Below are 21,776 nucleotides of genomic sequence, written 5' to 3'. Positions count from 1 at the left end.
CGGGTGGCGCAGTGGTCTAAGGCACTGCATCGCAGTGCTAGCTGTGCCACCAGAGACTCTGGGTTCGAGCCCAGGCTCTGTCGCAGCCGGCCGCGACCGGGAGGTCCATGGGGCGACGCACAATTGTCCTAGCGTCGTCTCTTCATCTCTCTTCATCTCTCCTTCATCTCTCCCAAGCCCGTACGGGAGTTGTAGCGATGAGACAAGACAGTAACTACTAATAATTGGGAATACCACGAAATTGGGGAGAAAATGGGGGTAAAAAAAAAAGAAAACAACTAAGAATTCTGCATTAACACGACCCCTAAGTTTAAATTGCTAGCTATCTAAGTAAGTGGCTGAATTAATAAGGTGATGGGGCATCATTGTGTTGGCTTTCTGCCGTGTTTGAGAAGTCAAAGCCCTTCCAACAAACCATTCTGATTTCCATGCATTTTTTCTCCTCTCCATTCTCTGCCCGTCTGCTTCTACCACAACTGCTCCTTGCCAATCTTCTCAGAGCAGAGCAGGTAGGCCCATTGCCTTAGCGACTCCAGACTCCACACAGACAGTGTGTACACATTCTGCTCTAGTGCCAGTACTGTTCATTTGCACAATGTCTCTCTTTCAAATTCTCTCAGAAAATGTCAAAACACACCAAAAATGACATTCGGTAGCTCCTACCTATACATGTATAATTTTAGGAGCTGGATTGCCTGTCTTTGCAATTCATTTCTCTCTCGATTGCGCTCGTTAGTTAATTTAGAATTTTTCCGCCCTTGTGTACTAAGCTAGTAATACCGTAAATCCCGGGATGAGAGAAGAACGGTATGAAGATATGAAAATCTGTATACCGCACAACCTTATTCTGTAGTAGCGATACTGTGGGGAAGAGTCTTCGCACTGATATTTGGGTATGTCAGAGGGAGAGGCGTCTCATTGCAACAAAGCTTGGGTATTGGAGACAGTGTAAGTTAGTGTAAACAACAGGGCCAACTTGGTTACTGCAAAAGTCTCTGTGTACGCTGTGACCTTCAAATCCTACTTTATACGGAGGAAAATGTCCTCCTGTAGCCTTGGCAGAGATATTAGGATAGGTAAGAAGACAGAGTTTTCTTACTGCAGTCTGGGCAGTGATGTGAGTGCAGCCAACAATTTTTGCCCCAGCAAGTGGCTTCTCTCCCTGGGCTCTCTTCCTGAGGGAGATTAATGCTGACATATCTGTGGAGAAAGAGAGAAGTGGGGTGATAAAGAGAGTGAAGGTGTGCTGCCATCCTGTTAGAAGGTAACAGATTATTTTATTACAATGGTTAAATTGTAATAAAATAATCTGTTACCTTCTAACAGGATGGCAGCACAGAAGGAGATGGAGAAAAAGAGATTCCAAACATGTTAGCTACATTCAGAGAGTAGATAAACAGAAAAGTGGTCTGAATATAAAGCCCTTCCAACTCTCCCATCTTCCACACAAATCTCTCTCAAAATTAAGGGACTCAAAGAATTTCCTACACCAAAACCTTCTGAGCGCCGTAAAATTCAAATAACCTCAAATAAGCTATGACTTTGCAACCTGCCAATGCCTATTGGACAATGATGATCACTCCATATCAAGCTCTGGAGTTGTGCTGACAGTGTTAGGGGTGTAGATTCAGCTGCCATGCTGCACATAAAAAAAAACATTTAGGCCAAGGACAACACATCAAATCTAAATTATTTGGGGAGTAATGTCTGAAATCAAACGCAATGATAAAATGAGAACTTTAGACAAAGAATTTGCTACATGGCAAAAACTGAAGGTCAGCTTCATCAAAGGTGTCAACAAGTGGTTAGGCCAAGGGCTGTTACGGTGACCGTATTACCACCACACAGGCGGTCAGGAGTCATGACCTCAGTCAAATTCTACATGACCGTTTAGTCACGGTAACTAGGATTCTCCGAGCTCTGATGCTGCTGGTCATTAGTAGCCTACCAAGCTTGCTAACTGCATGGTACTCAGCACTCTATTGTCCCTCTAATCACTCTGACAACACAAACATAATCGAAAATCCAACACTTCATGAAAGCCCATAAGCTTATGGTGCACAACATTTTTATAGGCTATGCAATTGCATGAGAAGACAGAGTTTTGATGGCCTCTATTAAAAATAGGCAGATCCAATTAGCTTTCTATAGGCTAGGCCTACTATATTTATTTTTAACTTTCCTAATATTAAGCACATTGCTTTACTTTACCACAGGAGTACAGCCTACCTGGCTGGCATGAAAATGAACCATGGGAAAAGCGTACTCCATTCGATATTTAAGTGCATGAATAACATTTATTGTTTTTCCCCTGCCCCTGTTCCGAGACAGGTGCATGATAATGGTCCATTCTATATCAAAACTAATTTCCCACCTATACACAAAAATGTGGACACCCCTTCAAATGAAGGGATTTGGTTATTTCAGCTACACCTGAAATGTATTATAACTTATGAATGATGCCCAGCGTGCGCAGTAAGGCAAAAAACGTAATACAAAATTTAAAAAACGTATTAAAATCATAGTCACACTTCTCATGTAGCCTAGCCCATAGGCCTATATTTGTTGATAAGGTTTGTATCACAAATAAAATGGGCAAATAACTTCCAAAAATTAAGCACAATCTGCTTCACAACCGGTGTTGAGCCTAACTGGCATACAAAGGCGGCGCATGAGTTTCAGGAAGATCATTTTCACCACAGAAATACACCTTTATAATAAAGCATTACATGCATAATCAAATTTGCGGTTACTTTTGAGAACAGTGTTTTCCCGCTAATTGTGCGCATTGCTACGCTTATAATCTGAAGAAATAACCTAATAGTTTATGAACATTTTAAGCTAAATGTTCTGAATTGTTGCATCAGCCTCATTGCTTTAAAAAAAAAAATGATCCGAATGGTTGTATTAATTTGGGATCTATCGCATCAAACAGAGTATATTTGGAATATTTATTTCTCACACAGAAGGACAAGTTGACCAATAGAATAGGTCAACTTTTGTACTATGGAGGATAGTAGATTGACATAGGCTAGTGCTTTTGCTGTTCGTTAGGCCTACTCATCTTGTTGGCTGTCAAAGTAAATATGGACAGTTCTTCTAACATCTTCAATAGGCACCGCGGAATTCAATAAGAGGGACGCGCACAGTTGCGTCCCCGATGTGTCTGTCTTCACTTCAAGCCTACTTCAGTGCTAAGATGGCTGTGAGAAGGATCCAATCAAATCACGGGCATTGGCTTATAAGAACTGAGATATCTGAGAGAGCCATGTGAGTGAGAGGTGGCTGCCGGGAGAAGGGAATGATAATTATTATATTCAGCCCAAGGGCACATCGGCCACTTTGGCCGCAAAACGCATGGATTTTTTTAGGGGGCATTACTGCCACACAAGGAGGATGCCGCTGGAGTTTCGAGGCCTGGGGAGCATATTACCAAGCGCTTCTCAAATTGTGAATGAGAGACTGATGAAGTGTGTGCATCCTTCAAAATCAACAAAGCAGAGCCCATGCCTTTTTTCAAGTCATCATTAGAGTCGCATCGTGCAGCATTAGAATGTATTAAAAATCAAAACGTATAGCCCAACGTTTGTATCACAACAACATTTGCATAATTAACTAAATTAAGCATGTAGGATGACCTGTTTCTTTGTTAACCGCTCAACACAGACTAGCCGCATGTGCGCACTCCCTCGGAAATCGCTTGGAGAAAATATCCTTTCTATTTTATTCAGCTATGTTCAATTGGATTCTTATACTATAAAATAATGCCACGGAATTCTAAGCAAATGTTGTTCGCTAAATGAACTAGTGTAGCCCACAGCTATGGCATAGCCAGATCTGGGCCTAACATAAGGACAATTCAAAGTTTGCTATTCTGTTCTTCTGAAATTGACTACATTTTCCTCATATCATGTTTCTTTAGACCAAAGGTCTGCATCAGTGACTTGCAGGCTATGCGTGGAAGCCAAGAGATGCTAAACGTGTTAATTGTAATTAAAGGTCAATTACCGTGAGACCGGCAGTTATTTGCTTGACAATCACCAGCTGACAACATTTCATGACCGCCACAACCATAGTTAGAACCAGTGAATCTTAGATTTTTCTGCATAATGTTTTTCTCTCTCTGATGTGACTTGTGTGAGTTACACTTCAAATGACTGATCAGCAAAACGAAAGAAAAGCCTAATAACATGACACAGCAGTCATCTATTAAGCCCTTAAGAGCAAAAGCCATATCTGCAGACATATTGGTCGAGGTCAATCTGACTAAAGATAACAAGCTTAATATAGATAACTAGCTAGACTCTAGCTGCTAGAGGATGTCAGTCATTCACAGAACTGAGAGAAGCTGTTCTTTTCTTATCCCAGTTTCTCCCCTTCAATCAGTGTATTGGTTAATCTGACATGGCCAATCCTGGCCTTGGAGGGTGGAACTCTTGTACATTTCTGAGCAACAGGCCCAAAGTCCTGGCAAGAGCAATATTTAGATATACTTTACTGTCGGTTGTTCACAGAAATGTTTTTGTTGCTCTTTTCATCCTGATTGATGCCAGTAGTGGTTTTATTAACACGTCCTAATATTACCTATGATCAAAGACTGTCAACCATTGATTAGTCTAATTGATTCATGCCATAAAAACAGCAAAATTCAAGAACATGCTTTAAATAACCAACAACCAGTACCTCACACCTGGAGCCCCCTAGGAACGTTTTTAGGTTTATCACTTCTTATCGTCTTGTGTTGTTCTGTATGTGAGAGGTGAAGGTGACAGGTTACTGAGTCATGTTACGGTCTGTACCTTGTTCTGCAATCTCAATCTCGCGACGACCAAATTCGGCCTGTTTGATGTTCTTCACACAGAAGTCACTGGTGCCCTTGGAGTTGAGCTGTGTTTTGTCCCGTGGTGAAGTCTCATCGTCAGAGCTGTCTGTGTAGGACGCAGCTAGGAAAGGAGACAGAAGGGAAAGTCAGCAAGAAATGTTCAAGCAATCCATACATAGCTATGTATGTATGTGTGTGTGTGTTTGTGTAGTACCAGAGCTGTAGCTGTCCGTGGATGACTGAGAGATGGATCGAGACAGCGAGCGTCGGCCAGCCTTGGTAGGGAACCTGCTGAACTCCTGCTTGTCTTCCACAAACTGGATTTGCTGAAGGTGCAAAAGAGGGTACAATTTAGAATAGGGCCGACCCAATTTAATCTACTGGTCGATTATGGTTGACCGAGATACTATTAGTCGAGCAGTAGCAAAAAAAATTCAAATAATTATAATTCATGGTGTACAAGACACCAGTCTGATTCATGCCTGTCTAAGTAGACTAATCCATTGTGGAGGAAGTGGGGATGGCACGCACTACAGCAATTCATTTGTTATATGACGTAAGAACTATAGTGCAACACTAATAAAAATATTATTTTATAACATATGTGTTTTCTCCCGCGTTGGATAGCCGTCTCTGTCCATGGTTCTGAAACACATCAGCGTGCTGTTGAATTGGCGCCTTTTCCTAGACCATGTTGCTATGTGCATAATAACAAAGGTAAACAGCATATTGGTGTTGAGAACGCGGCGGAGGCAGCAGAATAAGGAGACGAGAAACAGCCCTTGCCTTATTGCCTAAGAAAAGTGAGGTAACACCAACTTAATTAGGTCTAGAATCAATAGCCGAACTGTTAAATGTGCCTGGCTTTATAAATAATCCATACACTACCTGTCAAAAGTTTTAGAACACCTACTCATTCAAGGGTTTTTCTATATTTTTCACTATTTTATACATTGTAGAATGTTATTGAAGACATCAAAGCTATGAAATAACACATATGTAATCATGTAATAACCAAAAAAGTCAAACGAAATCAAAATATATTTTAGATTCTTCAAATAGCAACCCTTTGCATTCTCTCAACCAGCTTCATGAGGTAGTCACCTGAATGCATTTCAATTAACAGGTGTGCATTCTTAAAGTTAATTTGTAGAATTTCTTTCCCTAATGCATTTGAGCCAGAAAGCTGTGTTGTGACAAGGTAGGGGTGGTATACGGAAGATGGTCTTTTCCCAAATAGGGCTAAGTTCAAATTATGTCAAGAACAGCTCAAATAAGCAGAGAAACGACAGCCAGTCATTACTTTAAGACATGAAGGTCGGTCAATCCGGAACACTTCAAGAACTTTGAAAGTGTCTTCAAGTGCAGTCGCAAAAACCATCAAGCGCTATGATGAAACTGGCACTCATGACGACCGCCACAGGAAAGGAAGACCCAGAGTCACCTCTGCTGCAGAGGATAAGTTCATTAGCATTACTAGCCTCAGAAATTGCAGCCCAAATAATTGTTTCAGAGTTCAAGTAACAGACATCTCAACATCAACTGTTCAGAGCAGACTGCGTGAATCAGGCCTTTATGGTGAATTGCTACAAAGAAACCACTACTAAATCAACTATCCGGACACGTTTTACTGCTGACACGGAGCCCCACCGGGCCTTCACGACTGGACAACCGACGTTATCTGCCCAGGGGAGTTATCCAACTGGCCCCACTGTCGCGACGTTACCTGAACGCCCATCTGCGGCCCGATAGTAGTCTATAAGACAGCTAACGATTATCAGGGTCACTACAACTATATCTATTTTGCCAATTGGATTGGTCCCCTCTACCACACGGAACCCCACTAATCTACCGACAGAAATGCACGAGGTGCGTAGAGGTGAATCCAGGCCCTGCAGTGCCTAGCTCCACTCCTATTCCCCAGGCGCTCTCTTTTGATGACTTCTGTAACCGTAATAGCCTTGGTTTCATGCATGTTAACATTAGAAGCCTCCTCCCTAAGTTTGTTTTATTCACTGCTGTAGCACACTGCCAACCTGGATGTCCTAGCTGTGTCTGAATTCTGGCTTAGGAAGACCACCAAACACTCTGAAATCTCCATCCCAAACTACAACATTTTCAGACAAGATAGAATGGCCAAAGGGGGTGGTGTTGCAATCTACTGCAGAGATGACCTGCAGAGTTCTGTCCTACTATCCAGGTCTGTACCCAAACAATTTGAACTTCTACTTTTAAAAATACAACTCTCTAAAAACAAGTCTCTCACCGTTGCCGCCTGCCATAGACCACCCTCTGCCCCCAGCTGTGCTCTGGACACTATATGTGAACTGATTGCCCCCATCGATCTTCAGAGCTTGTGCTGCTAGGTGACTTAAACTGGAACATGCTTAACACCCCAGCCATCCTACAATCTAAGCTTGATGCCCTCAATCTTACACAAATTATCAATGAACCTACCAGGTACCACCCCAAAGCAGTAAACACAGGCACCCTCATAGATATCATCCTAACCAACTTGCCCTTTAAATACACCTCTGCTGTTTTCAACCAAGATCTCAGTGATCACTGCCTCATTGCCTGCATCCGTAATGAGTCAGCGGTCAAGCGACCTTCACTCATCACTGTCAAACGCTCCCTGAAACACTTGGAAGGATTATAGGATTATTATATTTATAATACATTTTCTTGATATCATTGTTATTATTATTATGATCATCATTATAATAATAATAATAATTGATGTCATTATCATTTGTAGGCTTAGTATAGCAGCCTTGTATAACCACTACTGAGCTGTAGGCCTAAGAGCACATCCTGTTTAGTCTTAATACCACAACTTACTTAGGCCTGTATTTCAATACTTATATAGGCTACTGTAATTCTTTCATGTCATCACACAGCATATGAGTCATTAGCTGAAGCTGGAGACTCATATCTCCCTCACTAACTTTAAGCATCAGCTGTCAGAGCAGCTTACAGATCATTGCAGCTGTACATAGCCTATCTGTAAAGTTTTCATAATAATAACAATTAATCGCCATTTTTGAACACCGATTATGGCCGATTACATTGCACTCCACAAGGAGACTGCGTGACAGGCTGACTACCTGTTATGCCAGTGCAGCAAGGAGCCAAGGTAATTGCAAGCTAGCATTAAACGTATCTTATAAAAACAATCAAACATAATCACTAGTTAACTACACATGGTTGATGATATTACTAGTTTATCTAGCGTGTCCTGCGTTGCATATAATCAATATGGTGCCTGTTAATTTATCATTGAATTATAGCCTACTTCGCCAAACGGGTGATTTAACAAGCGCATTCGCGAAAAAAGCACCGTCGTTGCACCAATGTGTACCTAACCATGAACATCAATGCCTTTCTTAAAATCAATACACAATTATATATTTTTAAACCTGCATTTTTAGTTAATATTGGCTGCTACCATTATGTCACTTCTCTTGCGTTCTGTATAACAGAGTCAGGGTATATGCATCAGTTTGGGCCGCCTGGCTCGTTGCGAACTGTGAAGACTATTTCTTCCTAACAAAGACAGCCAACTTCGCCAAACGAGGGATGTTTTAACAAAAGCGCATTTGAGAAAAAAAAAGCCCAATCATTGCACGAATGTACCTAACCATAAACATCAATGCCTTTCTTAAAATCAATACACAGAAGTATATACTTTTTTAAACCTGCATATTTAGTTAAAAGAAATCCAGGTTAGCAGGCAATATTATGCAACAGTTTGGGCCGCCTGGCTCGTTGCGAACTAATTTGCCAGAATTTTACATAATTATGACATAACATTGAAGGTTGTGCAATGTGACAGGAATATTTAGACTTATGGATGCCACCCGTTAGATAAAATACGGAACGGTTCCATATTTCACTGAAAGAATAAATGTTTTGTTTTCGAAAAAAATAGTTTACGGATTTGACCATATTAATGACCTAAGGCTCGTATTTCTTTGTGTTATTATGTTATAATTAAGTCTATGGTTTGATATTTGATAGAGCAGTCTGACTGAGCGATGGTAGGCAACAGCAGGCTCGTAAGCATTCATTCAAACAGCACTTTTGTGCATTTGCCAGCAGCTCTTCGCTGTGCTTCAAGCATTGCACTGTTTATGATTTCAAGCCTATCAACTCCCGAGATTAGGCTGGCAATACTAAAGTACCTATTTGAACATCCAATAGTCAAAGGTATATGAAATACAAATGGTATAGAGAGAAATATTCCTATAATAACTACAACCTAAAACTTCTTACATGGGAATATTGAAGGCTCATGTTTATAAAAGGAACCACCAGCTTTCATGTGTTCTGAGCAAGGAACTGAAACGTTAGCTTTCTTACATGGCACACGTTGCACTTTTACTTTCTTCTCCAACACTTTGTTTATGCATTATTTAAACAATATTGAACATGTCATTATTTATTTGAGGCTAAATTGATTTTATTGATGTATTATATTAAGTTAAAATAAGTGTTCATTCAGTATTGTTCTAATTGTCATTATTACATAAATATATAAAATAAATACATCTTTTTTTTATTTTTACATTTATAAAAATAAATAATAATAATAAAATAAATTGTAAAAAAAAAAAAAAAAAAAATAAAAAAAATAAATAAAAATATTTTAAAAAAAAATCGGCCGATTAATTAGGTATCGGCTTTTTTTGGTCCTCCAATAAATCGGTATTGGCGTTGAAAAATCATAATCGGTCGACCTCAAGTAAATAACCCACCTAACTACCTCATCCCCATATTGTTATTTATTTTTGATCCTTTGCACCCCAGTACCTCTACTTGCACATTCATCTTCTGCACATCTATCACTCCAGTGTTAATTTGCGAAATTGTAATTATTTCGCCACTATGGCCTGTTTATTGCCTTACCTGTAAATATACTTTTCTATTGTGCTATAGACTGTACGTTTGCTTATTCCATGTGTAACTCTGTGTGGTTGTTTGTGTCGCACTGCTTTGCTTTATCTTGGCCAGGTCGCAGTTGTAAATGAGAACTTGTTCTCAACTGGCCTACCTGGTTAAATATAGGTGAAAAAAAAATTAAATCATGATTTGAAGTGCAATCAATCATTTCAGTTTTATAATAAAATAAAGCAAGCCTTGAATAATTAGCCTAAACAATAAATTAACCGTTCCATTTCGGAAATTGCATACACAAATTAATGTGACTTTGTGTCTTTGCTGTAATAAAGGCTTTAAAAAAAACTCTGATACGTTTATAATTTATTTTGTGTTGTTTACATTGTTCCAAATGGTCAGAAAATGATATTGGAATCTAACAGCACCTGTTTGACACACAAAATATGCACGCAGCGCTTGCTCCTTAATTTATTTTTCTAGTCTAATTTTTTCCACACATCTGACTACCTCTTTACCTCCTGTGCAACCAGTAAACATTCCCCAATTTCAAGTTTACTTGTCATGTCCTCTGCATCCATTTGGCTTTTACGGTGTTTGAAGTTTGATATAACCAATTTATTGATGTGATTATGATATGCTATAGGTCAGGCCCTATTGATCATGTGCATGCAATGCATACGTGTCACGTAAAGAGAACAAGGGTTGAGGGAATAGGGAATGTATTTCCAAAACAAATTAGGGATTTCGGTAACAGAACCTGTCAGAAATGGCTTTTTCAGCAACATGGACAGAGCGATAGATACATGTAAATGTTCTGTAGTGGTCGCTGCAGCAGGGAGGAGAGGGAGACAACAGGTGCTAGTCAGTCATTCACTGTCATTTTTTTAAACACAGCGCAGCAAGTCTGAGCCAGGCCCGGCACAATCATATCAATTGCGGTCTGACTCGCTCTAGTCATTTTTGTGTCTTAATTATTCCATTAAACAGTGTGCTTAAAGCATCAGACAAGCTCAGTGCATATAGCTGATTTGATTAAAACACATAGGGTGTGTCTATTTATGGAAAAATACAAGTTTTAAAATTGGTCGAAAGAACAGATGACTCTTGGTCGACGAAGATTGTTTTTAGTTGGGGACAGCCCTAATTTAGACATCCCCAAACTTCAATTCACTTGAAACCTGGATCAAAAAATGTAAAGATCTGGTCGCAAGAAATCACCCGATACCTATAATAGTGGTTTGTAACTAATTCAAAGCTACAGTATGTGTGATCAGAGCTGTGATGAAACAAACATACTGAGGCATAAGAGAAAACATTGTATTGCAACTTGATGAGAGAATTGGTTTTGGTATATTACTTTTCATGTAAAAGTAGTCTAAATTCATAAATTGTGAATGGATATGTATGCAAGGGGATATAGTCACATTAAGCTTTGTGATATCATAAGGACTCTGTTCACTTCTAAGAGAGCACTTGAATTTTGAATGCCTTCTCAGAAAAACCACTGTGTTGTGGTGTTGGAGTTGAATCAGGTATGTGATTGTGGCCTAGAGAGTGTGTAGTATAGCCTAAATACATTTACACACATCAGGATAATACTATCCTGAAATGTTGAGCTTTATTTTTAATGCAGAATCCAAAACATACGTTTTAGGTGTGTTAGCCAACAGACGTCAGTTCACTGAGATGTGTCAGTTCATTGAGAAGTGTTGTGTCGTGGAAATTTCCTGTATTTACCAAATCATGAGAGCAAACCACACACAAGTCAGAGTTAGTTATCACAAAGTCCATCTTTAATTATATGAGCTCCATCACAACCCTGTGACTCTCAGATCAATTCAGTGTCTATCAAAGAATTCTCCGAGAGTCCCTTACACATTGCAACTGAGATCCTTTATAGCAAAGACACACATAGCCAGACAGCCTTGGCCATAATTTATCGTTCAGCTTTGTCTCCTAAACTACGTTCTTTTCTCAAACTCAGAACCTAAACAAATCCTCCATATCAACAGGCATATATCAAATCCACCTCCTTGACAAGATCACAGAGACACATTGACTGGCACACAGACATTGTGGAGCCAAGAGATACACGCTTGACCTCTCCCCTCTCTCCGGCCCAAATAACTTAGTCTTGACAGAGACCAGATAACTGCAAACCCCGCCACAGTATTATACAAAAATAAACATTCTGATGAGAAGTAACTTAATATAAATATAAAACATCTTACCTATGTTACCAACTAATTCTGATTATTCCCAAGTCGTCACTCAAGGTCAAAAGCCATCTTTAGTGAAGTGACGACTCACTTTTGCTGAGGCTTGAAATACTGAGCTGTGGTGTGGACTAGAGGTCGACCGATTATGATTTTTCAACGCCGATACCAATACCGATTATTGGAGGACCAAAAAGGCCGATACCGATTGATCGGCCGGTTTTAAAAAATATATATTTGTAAGAATGACAATTACAACAATACTGAATGAACACTTATTTTAACTTAATATAATACATCAATAAAATCAATTTAGCCTCAAGTAAGTAATGAAACATGTTCAATTTGGTCCAAATAATGCAAAAACAAAGTGTTGGAGAATAAAGTAAAAGTGCAATATGTGCTATGTAAGAAAGCTAACGTTTCAGTTCCTTGCTCAGAACATGAGAACATATGAAAGCTGGTGGTTCCTTTTAACATGAGTCTTCAATATTCCCAGGTAAGACGTTTTAGGTTGTAGTTATTTTCTGACTATTTCCCTCTATACCATTTGTATTTCATTAACCTTTGACTAAGTCCTTCTGTTCATCTGACTTAGAATTCCTCACAATGAAATGTCGTCCGCATTATCTACCAAGGGAATTCTCTTCGATTATAATCACAGCAGTATATATTCCCCCCTAAGCAGACACATCGATGGCCCTGAACAAACTTTATTTTACTTATTTGACTCTTTGCAAACTGGAAACCACATATCCTGAGGCTGCATTCATTGTAGCTGGTGATTTTAACCAGGCTAATCTGAAAACAAGACTCCCTAAATTGTATCAGCATATCGATTGCGCAACCAGGGCTGGTAAAACCTTGGATCATTACTATTCTAACTTCCACGACGCATATAATGCCCTCCTCCGCCCTCCTTTCGGAAAAGCTGACCACGACTCCATTTTGTTGCTCCCTGCCTACAGACAAACTAAAACAAGAAGCTCCCGCGCTCAGGACTGTTCAACGCTGGTCCGACCAATCTGATTCCACGCTTCAAGATATCCCAGTCCACGTGACCGAAGCTATGTTCCGCATTGCGTCAAACAACATTGACTAATACGCTGATTCGGTGAGCGAGTTCATTAGAAAGTGCATTGATGATGTCGTTCCCATAGCAACGATTAAAACATTCCCAAACCAGAAACCGTGGATTGATGGCAGCATTCGCGAGAAACTGAAAGCGCAAACCACTGCTTTTAACCAGGGAAAGGTGACCGGAAACATGACCGAATACAAACAGTGTAGCTATTCCCTCCGCAAGGCTATCAAACAAGCTACGCGTCAGTATAGAGACAAAGTAGTCACACAATTCAACAGCTCAGACACAAGAGGTATGTGGCAGGGTCTACAGTCAATCACGGATTACAAAAGGAAAACCAGCCCCGTCAAGGACAAGGATGTCTTACTCTCCTTCACTGCAGCCGACGTGAGGAAAACATTTAAACGTGTTAACCCTCGCAAGGCTGCAGGCCCAGACGGCATCCCCAGCCGCGTCCTCAGAGCATGCGCAGACCAGCTGGCTCGTGTGTTTACGGACATATTCAATCAATCCTTATCCGAGTCTGCTGTTCCCACATGCTTCAAGAGGGCCACCATTGTCCCGGTTCCCAAGAAAGCTAAGGTAACTGAGCTAAACGACTACCGCCCCGTAGCACTCACTTCCATCATCATGAAGTGCTTGGAGAGACTAGTCAAGGACCATATCACCTCCACCCTACCTGACACCCTAGACCCACTCCAATTTGCTTACCGCCCAAATAGGTCCACAGACGATGCGATCTCAACCACACTGCCCTAACCCACCTGGACAAGAGGAATACCTGTGAGAATGCTGTTCATCAACTACAGCTCAGCATTTAACACCATAGTACCCTCCAAACTCGTCATCATGCTCGAGACCCTGGGTCTCAACCCTACCCTGTGCAACTGGGTACTGGACTTCCTGACGGGCCGCCGCCAGGTGGCGAGGGTAGGTAACAACATCTCCACCCCGCTGATCCTCAACACTGGGGCCCCACAAGGGTGCGTTCTGAGCCCTCTCCTGTACTCCCTTGTTCACCCACGACTGCGTGGCCATGCACGCCTCCAACTCAATCATCAAGTTTGCGGACAACACTACAGTGGTAGGCTTGATTACCAACAACGACTAGACGGCCTACAGGGAGGAGGTGAGGGCCCTCGGAGTGTGGTGTCAGGAAAGTAACCTCACACTCAACGTCAACAAAACAAAGGAGATGATTGTGGACTTCAGGAAACAGCAGAGGGAGCACCCCCCTATCCACATCGACGGAACAGTAGTGGAGAGGGTAGTAAGTTTTAAAGTTCCTCGGCGTACACATCACGGACAAACTGAATTGGTCCACCCACACAGACAGCGTCGTGAAGAAGGCGCAGCAGTGCCTCTTCAACCTCAGGAGCCTGAAGAAATTCGGATTGTCACCAAAAGCACACAAACTTCTACAGATGCACAATCGAGAGCATCCTGTCGGGCTGTATCACAGCATGGTACGGCAACTGCTCCGCCCACAACCGTAAGGCTCTCCAGAGAGTAGCGAGGTCTGCACAACGCATCACCGGGGGCAAACTACCTGCCCTCCAGGACACCTACACCACCCGATGTTACAGGAAGGCCATAAAGATCATCAAGGACAACAACCACCCGAGCCACTGCCTGTTCACCCCGCTATAATCCAGAAGGCGAGGTCAGTACAGGTGCATCAAAGCAGGGACCGAGAGACTGAAAAACAGCTTATATCTCAAGGCCATCAGACTGTTAAACAGCCACCACTAACATTGAGTGGCTGCTGCCAACACACTGACTCAACTCCAGCCACTTTAATAATGGGAGTTTATAAATTTGTAAAATATATCATTAGCCACTTTAAACAATATTACTTAATATAATGTTTACATACCCTACATTACTCATCTCATATGTATATACTTTACACGATACCATCTACTGCATCTTGCCTATGCCGTTCTGTACCATCACTCATTCATATATCTTTATGTACATATTCTTTATCCCTTTACACTTGTGTGTATAAGATAGTAGTTTTGGAATAGTTAGGTTAGATTACTCGTTGGTTATTACTGCATTGTCGGAACTAGAAACACAAGCATTTCGCTACACTTGCATTAACATCTGCTAACCATGTGTATGCGACAAATACATTTGATTTGAATATTGGATGTTCTTATAGGCACTTTAGTATTGCCAGTGTAACAGTATAGCTTCCGTCCCTCTCCTCGCTCCTGCCTGGGCATGAACCAGCAACACAACGGCAATTAGCGCGCGCTAACTAGCCAGCCATTTCACTTCGGTTACACGAGCCTCATCTCGGGAGTTGATAAGCTTGAAGTCATAAACAGCGCAAAGCTTGATGCACAACGAAGAGGCGCTGTCAAAACGCACAAAAGTGCTGTTTGAATGAAAGTTTACGTGCCTGCTTCTGCCTTCCACCGCCCAGTCAGATACAAGTATCAAAGTATGTTTGTATGCTCAGTCAGATTATATGCAACGCAGGACACGCTAGATAATATCTAGTAATATCATCAACCATGTGTAGTTAACTAGTGATTATGATCGATTGTTTTTTATAAGATAAATGTAATGCTAGCTAGCAACTTACCTTGGCTTACTGCATTCGCGTAACAGGCAGTCACCTTGTGGAGTGCAACAAGAGAGAGGCAGGTCGTTATTGCGTTGGACTAGTTAACTGTAAAGTCGCAAGATTGGATCCCCCGAGCTGACAAGGTGAAACTCTGTCGTTCTGCCCCTGAACAGGCAGTTTAACCCACTGTTCCTAGGCCGTCATTGAAAATAAGAATGTGTTCTTAACTAACTTGCCTACTTAAATAAAAGGTATAACCATTTTTATTTTATTTTTAAAAAATGTAAAAGTTTTTTAATTAATTAAAAAATATATATAAAGAAATTGGCGCTCAAAATTACCGATTTCTGATTGTTATGAAAACTTGAAATCGGCCCTAATTAATCGGCCATTCCGATTAATCAGTCGACCTCTAGTGTGGACAGCATAGAAATAAGAGTTCCACTGAACTAGCAAGGCTATTCCAAGTGCAATTTACATGGTCTGTCCAGTCGGACAGTATTATGGTTATCGAGGAACATGATATTGTCCACGAAATGTAGACTACTGTACAAATGGCTATGGTCTTAATTTGCGATGTCACAATGTTTTGTGCTGCAATGGAGCCCAGTTTAAAAACAACAAATCATCTCTCCAATGTACAGAGAACCACATCTGAAGTCCAGGCCCATTTACAGCTCTCAGAACTAGCTCCCTAAAGGGAAATGTGTCAAAACTACTTCCTGCTCACGTCCACTGCCCACATTCTTACAGATTCACGTTCTGACGTGTTTGAGAGGTTTCATACAAATACAGGTAGTGTCATGAAGTCACGCAACACAACAATGCTAAGACAAGATTGAGATAAAACACCTCTTTCAAACCAAGGTGCTTTAAAAGCATTATACAATCCTATACAATGACATTATGAACAGGGTTTCTTCTCTTAGCAAGAAGGTCCTACAGCTTCTTCGTTCTTTGGTAACTACTAACGTTTTGAAAACTACAAGTGGAATATTTGTATCTCTCATTAGCAGTCTGTAGTAAGCAGATAAGGTCTATGACGGTATTACACAACTATAATCCCTTGCATAGCCAATGCATGCTTTGCTAACCCACTATGTCCTGCGTGTGGTTACTGGGGAGGTCTAAACAGAGCCAGAGGTGAATGTGGGATAATCGCCCCAGTACTCGAAGAATCCAGTGAGAACATAAGCATATTAAACTGGGGCTGGAGGCCAGAGGGGAACACCGGATATGGTGTTAGCATGCCAGTGGGTCTTTACACAGGTTGAGGGCAGTGGGACCATAAATTAACCAACTTCACATTTTGCACCAGAACATTGCCCAAACAATTGAGTCTGTATAAAGGATGAAGCACCAATAGCAAAATGACAAAACGCAATCATGTGAATCTAATCAATAAAGCTCTATTCAAGGTTAACACTGAGTTGACAATGATGGAAACTCATTTAAAATGCAGCCTATTTCATAGGTCCCTTTTCTCAGATCATTGTAGACTCCAGAGACTGAATCACAAGGCATGCACAGAGTCCCAGATGCACGCACACATATGCCTACACAGATTCAGATCATCCTCATGATTGCAGCCCACAGATTACTCAGTGTGTCTGACACAAACAGTATAATAGCGAGTATTAATATCTTAGGTTTTGTTTTTGCTGTCTAGTCGAGGCAGGACAAGTGCCAAGTTGGCAGAGTCCCACAGATTCCTGGGGTAGCTACCTATCCCTGGAGGTTGAGTCGGGGTCACACAGTCCTGGTTGAATGTGCATACCGCCACATGCAGGTGCGGACCTGGTTGGGTAGTGACAGGATACAGACTCACCAATGGACATGTTTATGTTTGGATTGTATCTACCACTGTCAGCGCATTTTGTGCTTGTATCACATTGTATGCCTGCAGGACACTGGTTCCCAAACAAACAGCCTTTAAAAAATATATATTATTATTTTTTAGAAAGAGCCAGTGATCTCTGCATGCTTTAAATCCACCAAACCTGAGATTTGAGATGAATACCTTGCACATCAGCAGCTGTAACTCTATCCTCCTCCCTAAGTCGAGGCAGGGAGGGATGGATTGGGAGGTTTCTCCACAAACTGTCTTTGGAATGCAATTCTTTTCATTCTCGCAAAGTGCACAAGCCCAATCCTTTCTTAAATTCAGCCACAACAGAGACAGAACAGACTCCGTGTTAAAAAGAACAAGGGCTCAAAGTCCAGAGGCACTCTGCCAAAGCACGAGTAGTACAAAGAGATTAAGATTGTTTTCTTGGTTCATGTGTTGTTGTAAAGGTATACAGTATGTGTAAGAGCATTTTATTGTGTGGGATGCAGAGGTAAGTATGTGTCTCTTCTACTACTTGGCATACACAGGATATGCTCCCTCCATTCCCTATATTTCCTTTAACTGAGACTCAACTTGAGTCCATGGCAAGACTTAACACACATTTTTTCACTGTTTCTCTAGATTCTTCAGTTGGCCTATTCTATTCCCCTTTATGCTATGAATAAGAATGAGGGTTTCCATTCCAGACTACAGGCAAGAGGGACTCAGCCTTACTACGTTCTATTGCATTCAGTCAATTATCCACTGCATTTGTGTAAAGAACTGGGACAGCACAACAGAAAAATTCAGTACACACCCATAATCCTCTTTCAGAAAGCTGACCTCTATCAACTGCAAACAAACAAGAACATTTGACAGCATATGCTTAGGAGAGATTGTCGCTCTCTACAATAACCACCATAATTGAGAAAGTCCTCATTAAATGGCTGGCTGCATTGTAACTTTTCTACAATAAGACTTACATCACCTTAAGGGTGTTGAAAGCTCCCAATCTCTCCCAACAATAAACTAAGAAGAACAAAAAAAGGCTCCAAAAATGACACTAAATTCAAATAATCTTCCTTAGCAAGGTCAGGCTGCAGAGCAGTCATAGAGGGTTTCTATGGAGCGGTTCTCAACCATCCTCTCACCCTCTCTGGCCAATCTCACTCACCCTGTGTTTGTGTGCCTGTGCCATGGCTCCCGCTTGCAGCTCCATGCCTCCCACTTGCCGTACAGGTTCCATGTTCATCCCTTACCAGTGCTCAAGCTCTTCTCCTGGTTGTTACGTACAGCGCCTGTTATCATGGAAATCTCCACACCAGGAGGGCAAAAGAGGGCCGTGCCATAGCCCCCACCAGCAGCCACCTGACAAATGATCTTCCCTCTTTTTTTCTGTGCTTTACTTGAGTTGTTTTCTGCTGTTTGCAGTATCGTCTCGGTGTCTTTCCCTCTCACCGTCTCTCTGCTAATGTTCTATTCCATGGATTTTTCTGCCATTGTAATCCTTGGGCTGGCAGCCTAAGCATTTGTTTTTGGGTCACCTAAATCCAAACAGTCTAAAAGATATGTATACTTATATTTTTTGCCATACATTTTCGGGAATGGAATGACTCTTTCAGTGTAAACATAAATGGCTCAAATCAGATATAAAGTATGTAAAAACGATAATGGAACTATATATATATTTTTTTAACCAAAGAGAATTGAAAATTCCCCCAAAAATCTATTTAGCTATATTGATTTTATTATGTTTGAGCAAAATAACACAGCATTAGCCATAGGAAAATGCATAGACTTGCAGGAAACTAGCTTTAAAACTGCAACATTCTCTCTCAGCTCCATGGCAGAATATGTATAATTGAAGGACATTAGCTTTAAAACGGCACAAATGTATCTTAGGTCCAAGGAGAAAAAAGGTAGGATTGAGGGAAATTGGCTTAAAAATGGTTTTAAAAAGTCTACACTGCCTCTAAAATCCTCTAAAATGTAGACGCGCCCCTTGCCACACCCATAACCAGAAAAAAAAAAACTAATTTGGGGAGTATCGTGACCCTTTCCATCCAATGTAATCCTGGCAGTGGCTGCTAGCTAATAGATAGCTTGAGGTTGATGGCTAATAAAAATGATGGAAAGGGAATTAAAGCCTGTTTCCATAAGCCTAAAATCACTCCAGCACATCTGACCAGGCCCACAGATCTGGTCCAGCCTAAAAAATAATACTATTCTGACCTATCTTACCTTATTTACACACTCACACAACCCCCTCTAAAATGGGGTGTAGGATGTAGTGGTACACACCAGAGTATGGGTTTTAGAATGAGCAGTCAGTCATTAGACATTTAATTCCCCACGGCTAATACTAATACCCGCCAAGCCAATGACCAATAAGTCAGCATGCTCCTCTATGCTACGATGAGGATCAGTAGTGACCTCATTACATTATAATCCATACTAAAACACACTGCTGCAGCAAAGGGAGCTTTTATTTAAGCACACTTCATGCTTCCCTGGGTAATATCCATCAATTAGGTTTTTGAAGACAAGTATCAAAATGCCAAAAGTGCTAGGTCGTGAGTATTTCACCACAAAGTTTGATCAATATCACTCGGATATGATGATTCTGAAAGAAAGCTTCTAAGAACAGGCTTCTGAGAACAAGCTTCTAGGTAGGCTAGATAAGGGGAATTAGCATCAGTCAGTGATGAGCTGTATTTAACCCTGGTCAGTCAGGGGACTTCACTGTGGATGAGCCAAGGTCATCCTCTAGGGTTGCCTTCTGGATTTAGCTCACACTACATCCTGTCACATTTGATGGACAGGTGTTCCTTTCCACTGAGTAGTGAGGTCACGCTGCCGTCCCCATGATAGATTCCATGACGCCTGCCTGAATTAATCTCCAGACAATTCGTCTGCAGAGTGTTCTGGGAAACAAGCTGATGCTGCACTCACGACTGACGATGTATGTGAACAACACAGATACACAAAACAAAACCCTCCCCCAAAAGCAAGTAACACGGCTCAGTTGGTATACTGCGCACACCTGTAACTGGATAACACTGACCAGCGTTCCAAGAGGTAGAAACAAACGAGAGCTCAAGACCAAAATCTCTGGTTCTTGAAGGAAATCCCAAATTAACAAAAGACAGATGAAGTTGTCAGTATCAACTCTGGCAAGGATGAGTAATAATGTTTCTATGTCGCCAACAAGTCACCAGGGGGTAAGAGTCGAGAAGCTAAAGAAGTCACTGGATCAAGAAGAATGTTGAAATAGTGACTTCACCTGTGCACATAAAGTAAAGGAAATCCCAGTTGCTTATAATCTCTCCATTGTTAGTCAATTTAGGCATCCTATCCAAATGGTACACCACATGACCAAAAGTATGTGGACACGTGCTCATCAAACATCTCATTCCAAAATCATGGTCATTAATATAGAGTTGCCCCCCCCTCTGCTGCTATAACAGCCTCAACTCTTCTGGGAAGGTTTTCCACAAGATGTTGGAGCACTGCTGCAGGGATTTGCTTCCATTCAGCCACAAGAGCATTAGTGATGTTGGGCACTGATGTTTGGCGATTCGGACTGGCTGGCAGTCGAAGTTCCAATTAATCCCAATGGTGTTCGATGGGGTTGAGGTAAGGGCTCTGTGCAGGCCAGTCAAGTTCTTCCACAACGATCTTGACAAACCATTTCTGTATGGACCTCGACTTTGTGCACAGGGGCATTGTCATGCTGAAACAGGAAAGGGCCTTCCCCAAACTGTTGCCACAAAGTTGGAAGCACAGAATCTTCTAGAATGTCATTATATGCTGTAGCATTAAGATCTCTTTATTGGAACTAAGGAGCCTAGTCCGAACCATGAAAATCAGCCCCAGACCATTATTCCGCCTCACAAAAGTTTTACAGTTGGCACTATGCATTCGGGCACAGATTTGTCCGTAGGATTGCCAGATGGTGAAGCATGATTCATCACTACAGAGAAAGCGTTTCCACTGTTCCAGAGTCCAATGGCGGTAAGCTTTACACCACTCCAGCCGACACTTGGAATTGTGCATGGTGATCTTATGGTTGTGTGCGGCTGCTCGGCCATGGAAACCCATTTCATGAAGCTCCCGACGAACAGGTCTTGTGCTGACGTTAATCCAGAGGTAGTTTGGAACTCGGTAGTGAGTGTTGCAACCAAGGACAGACAATTTTTACGTGCTACGCGCATTAGCATTCGGCGGTGGTTGTTTGAGCTTGTGTGTCCTACCACTTCCCGGCTGAGCCGTTGTTGGTCATAGGTGTTTCCACTTCACAATAAAAGCGCTTTGTTGACCGGGAAGCTCTAGCAGGGCAGAAATTTGAA

General features: G+C 41.4%; 1 protein-coding gene across 2 annotated transcripts in view; it reads right to left on the bottom strand.

Moving 5' to 3' along the window:
- The window catches only part of LOC112254569 (S-adenosylhomocysteine hydrolase-like protein 1), a 56,131-nt gene that overhangs the window by 20,622 nt on the left and 13,733 nt on the right, over positions 1-21,776 (bottom strand). Inside the window, exons 1-4 of one of the 2 annotated variants that reach the window (XM_024427270.2) lie at positions 18,602-18,738; positions 5,037-5,148; positions 4,800-4,943; positions 1,100-1,200 (exon numbers count right to left, since the gene is read on the bottom strand). In XM_024427270.2, the coding sequence (XP_024283038.1) occupies positions 1,100-1,200; positions 4,800-4,943; positions 5,037-5,148; positions 18,602-18,679 (435 nt within the window). In that variant the 5' untranslated portion in view covers positions 18,680-18,738. Of the gene's footprint in view, positions 1-1,099; positions 1,201-4,799; positions 4,944-5,036; positions 5,149-18,601; positions 18,739-21,776 lie in introns of those variants that run through there. The other variant, XM_024427269.2, reaches the window with a different exon arrangement.

The sequence above is a fragment of the Oncorhynchus tshawytscha genome, linkage group LG07 (genome assembly GCF_018296145.1).
Source record: "Oncorhynchus tshawytscha isolate Ot180627B linkage group LG07, Otsh_v2.0, whole genome shotgun sequence".
In the NCBI taxonomy this organism is placed as follows: Eukaryota; Metazoa; Chordata; class Actinopteri; order Salmoniformes; family Salmonidae; genus Oncorhynchus; species Oncorhynchus tshawytscha.
The sequence above is the reverse complement of the archived record's forward strand: the minus strand, read 5'-3'. Positions and strand labels throughout refer to the sequence as shown.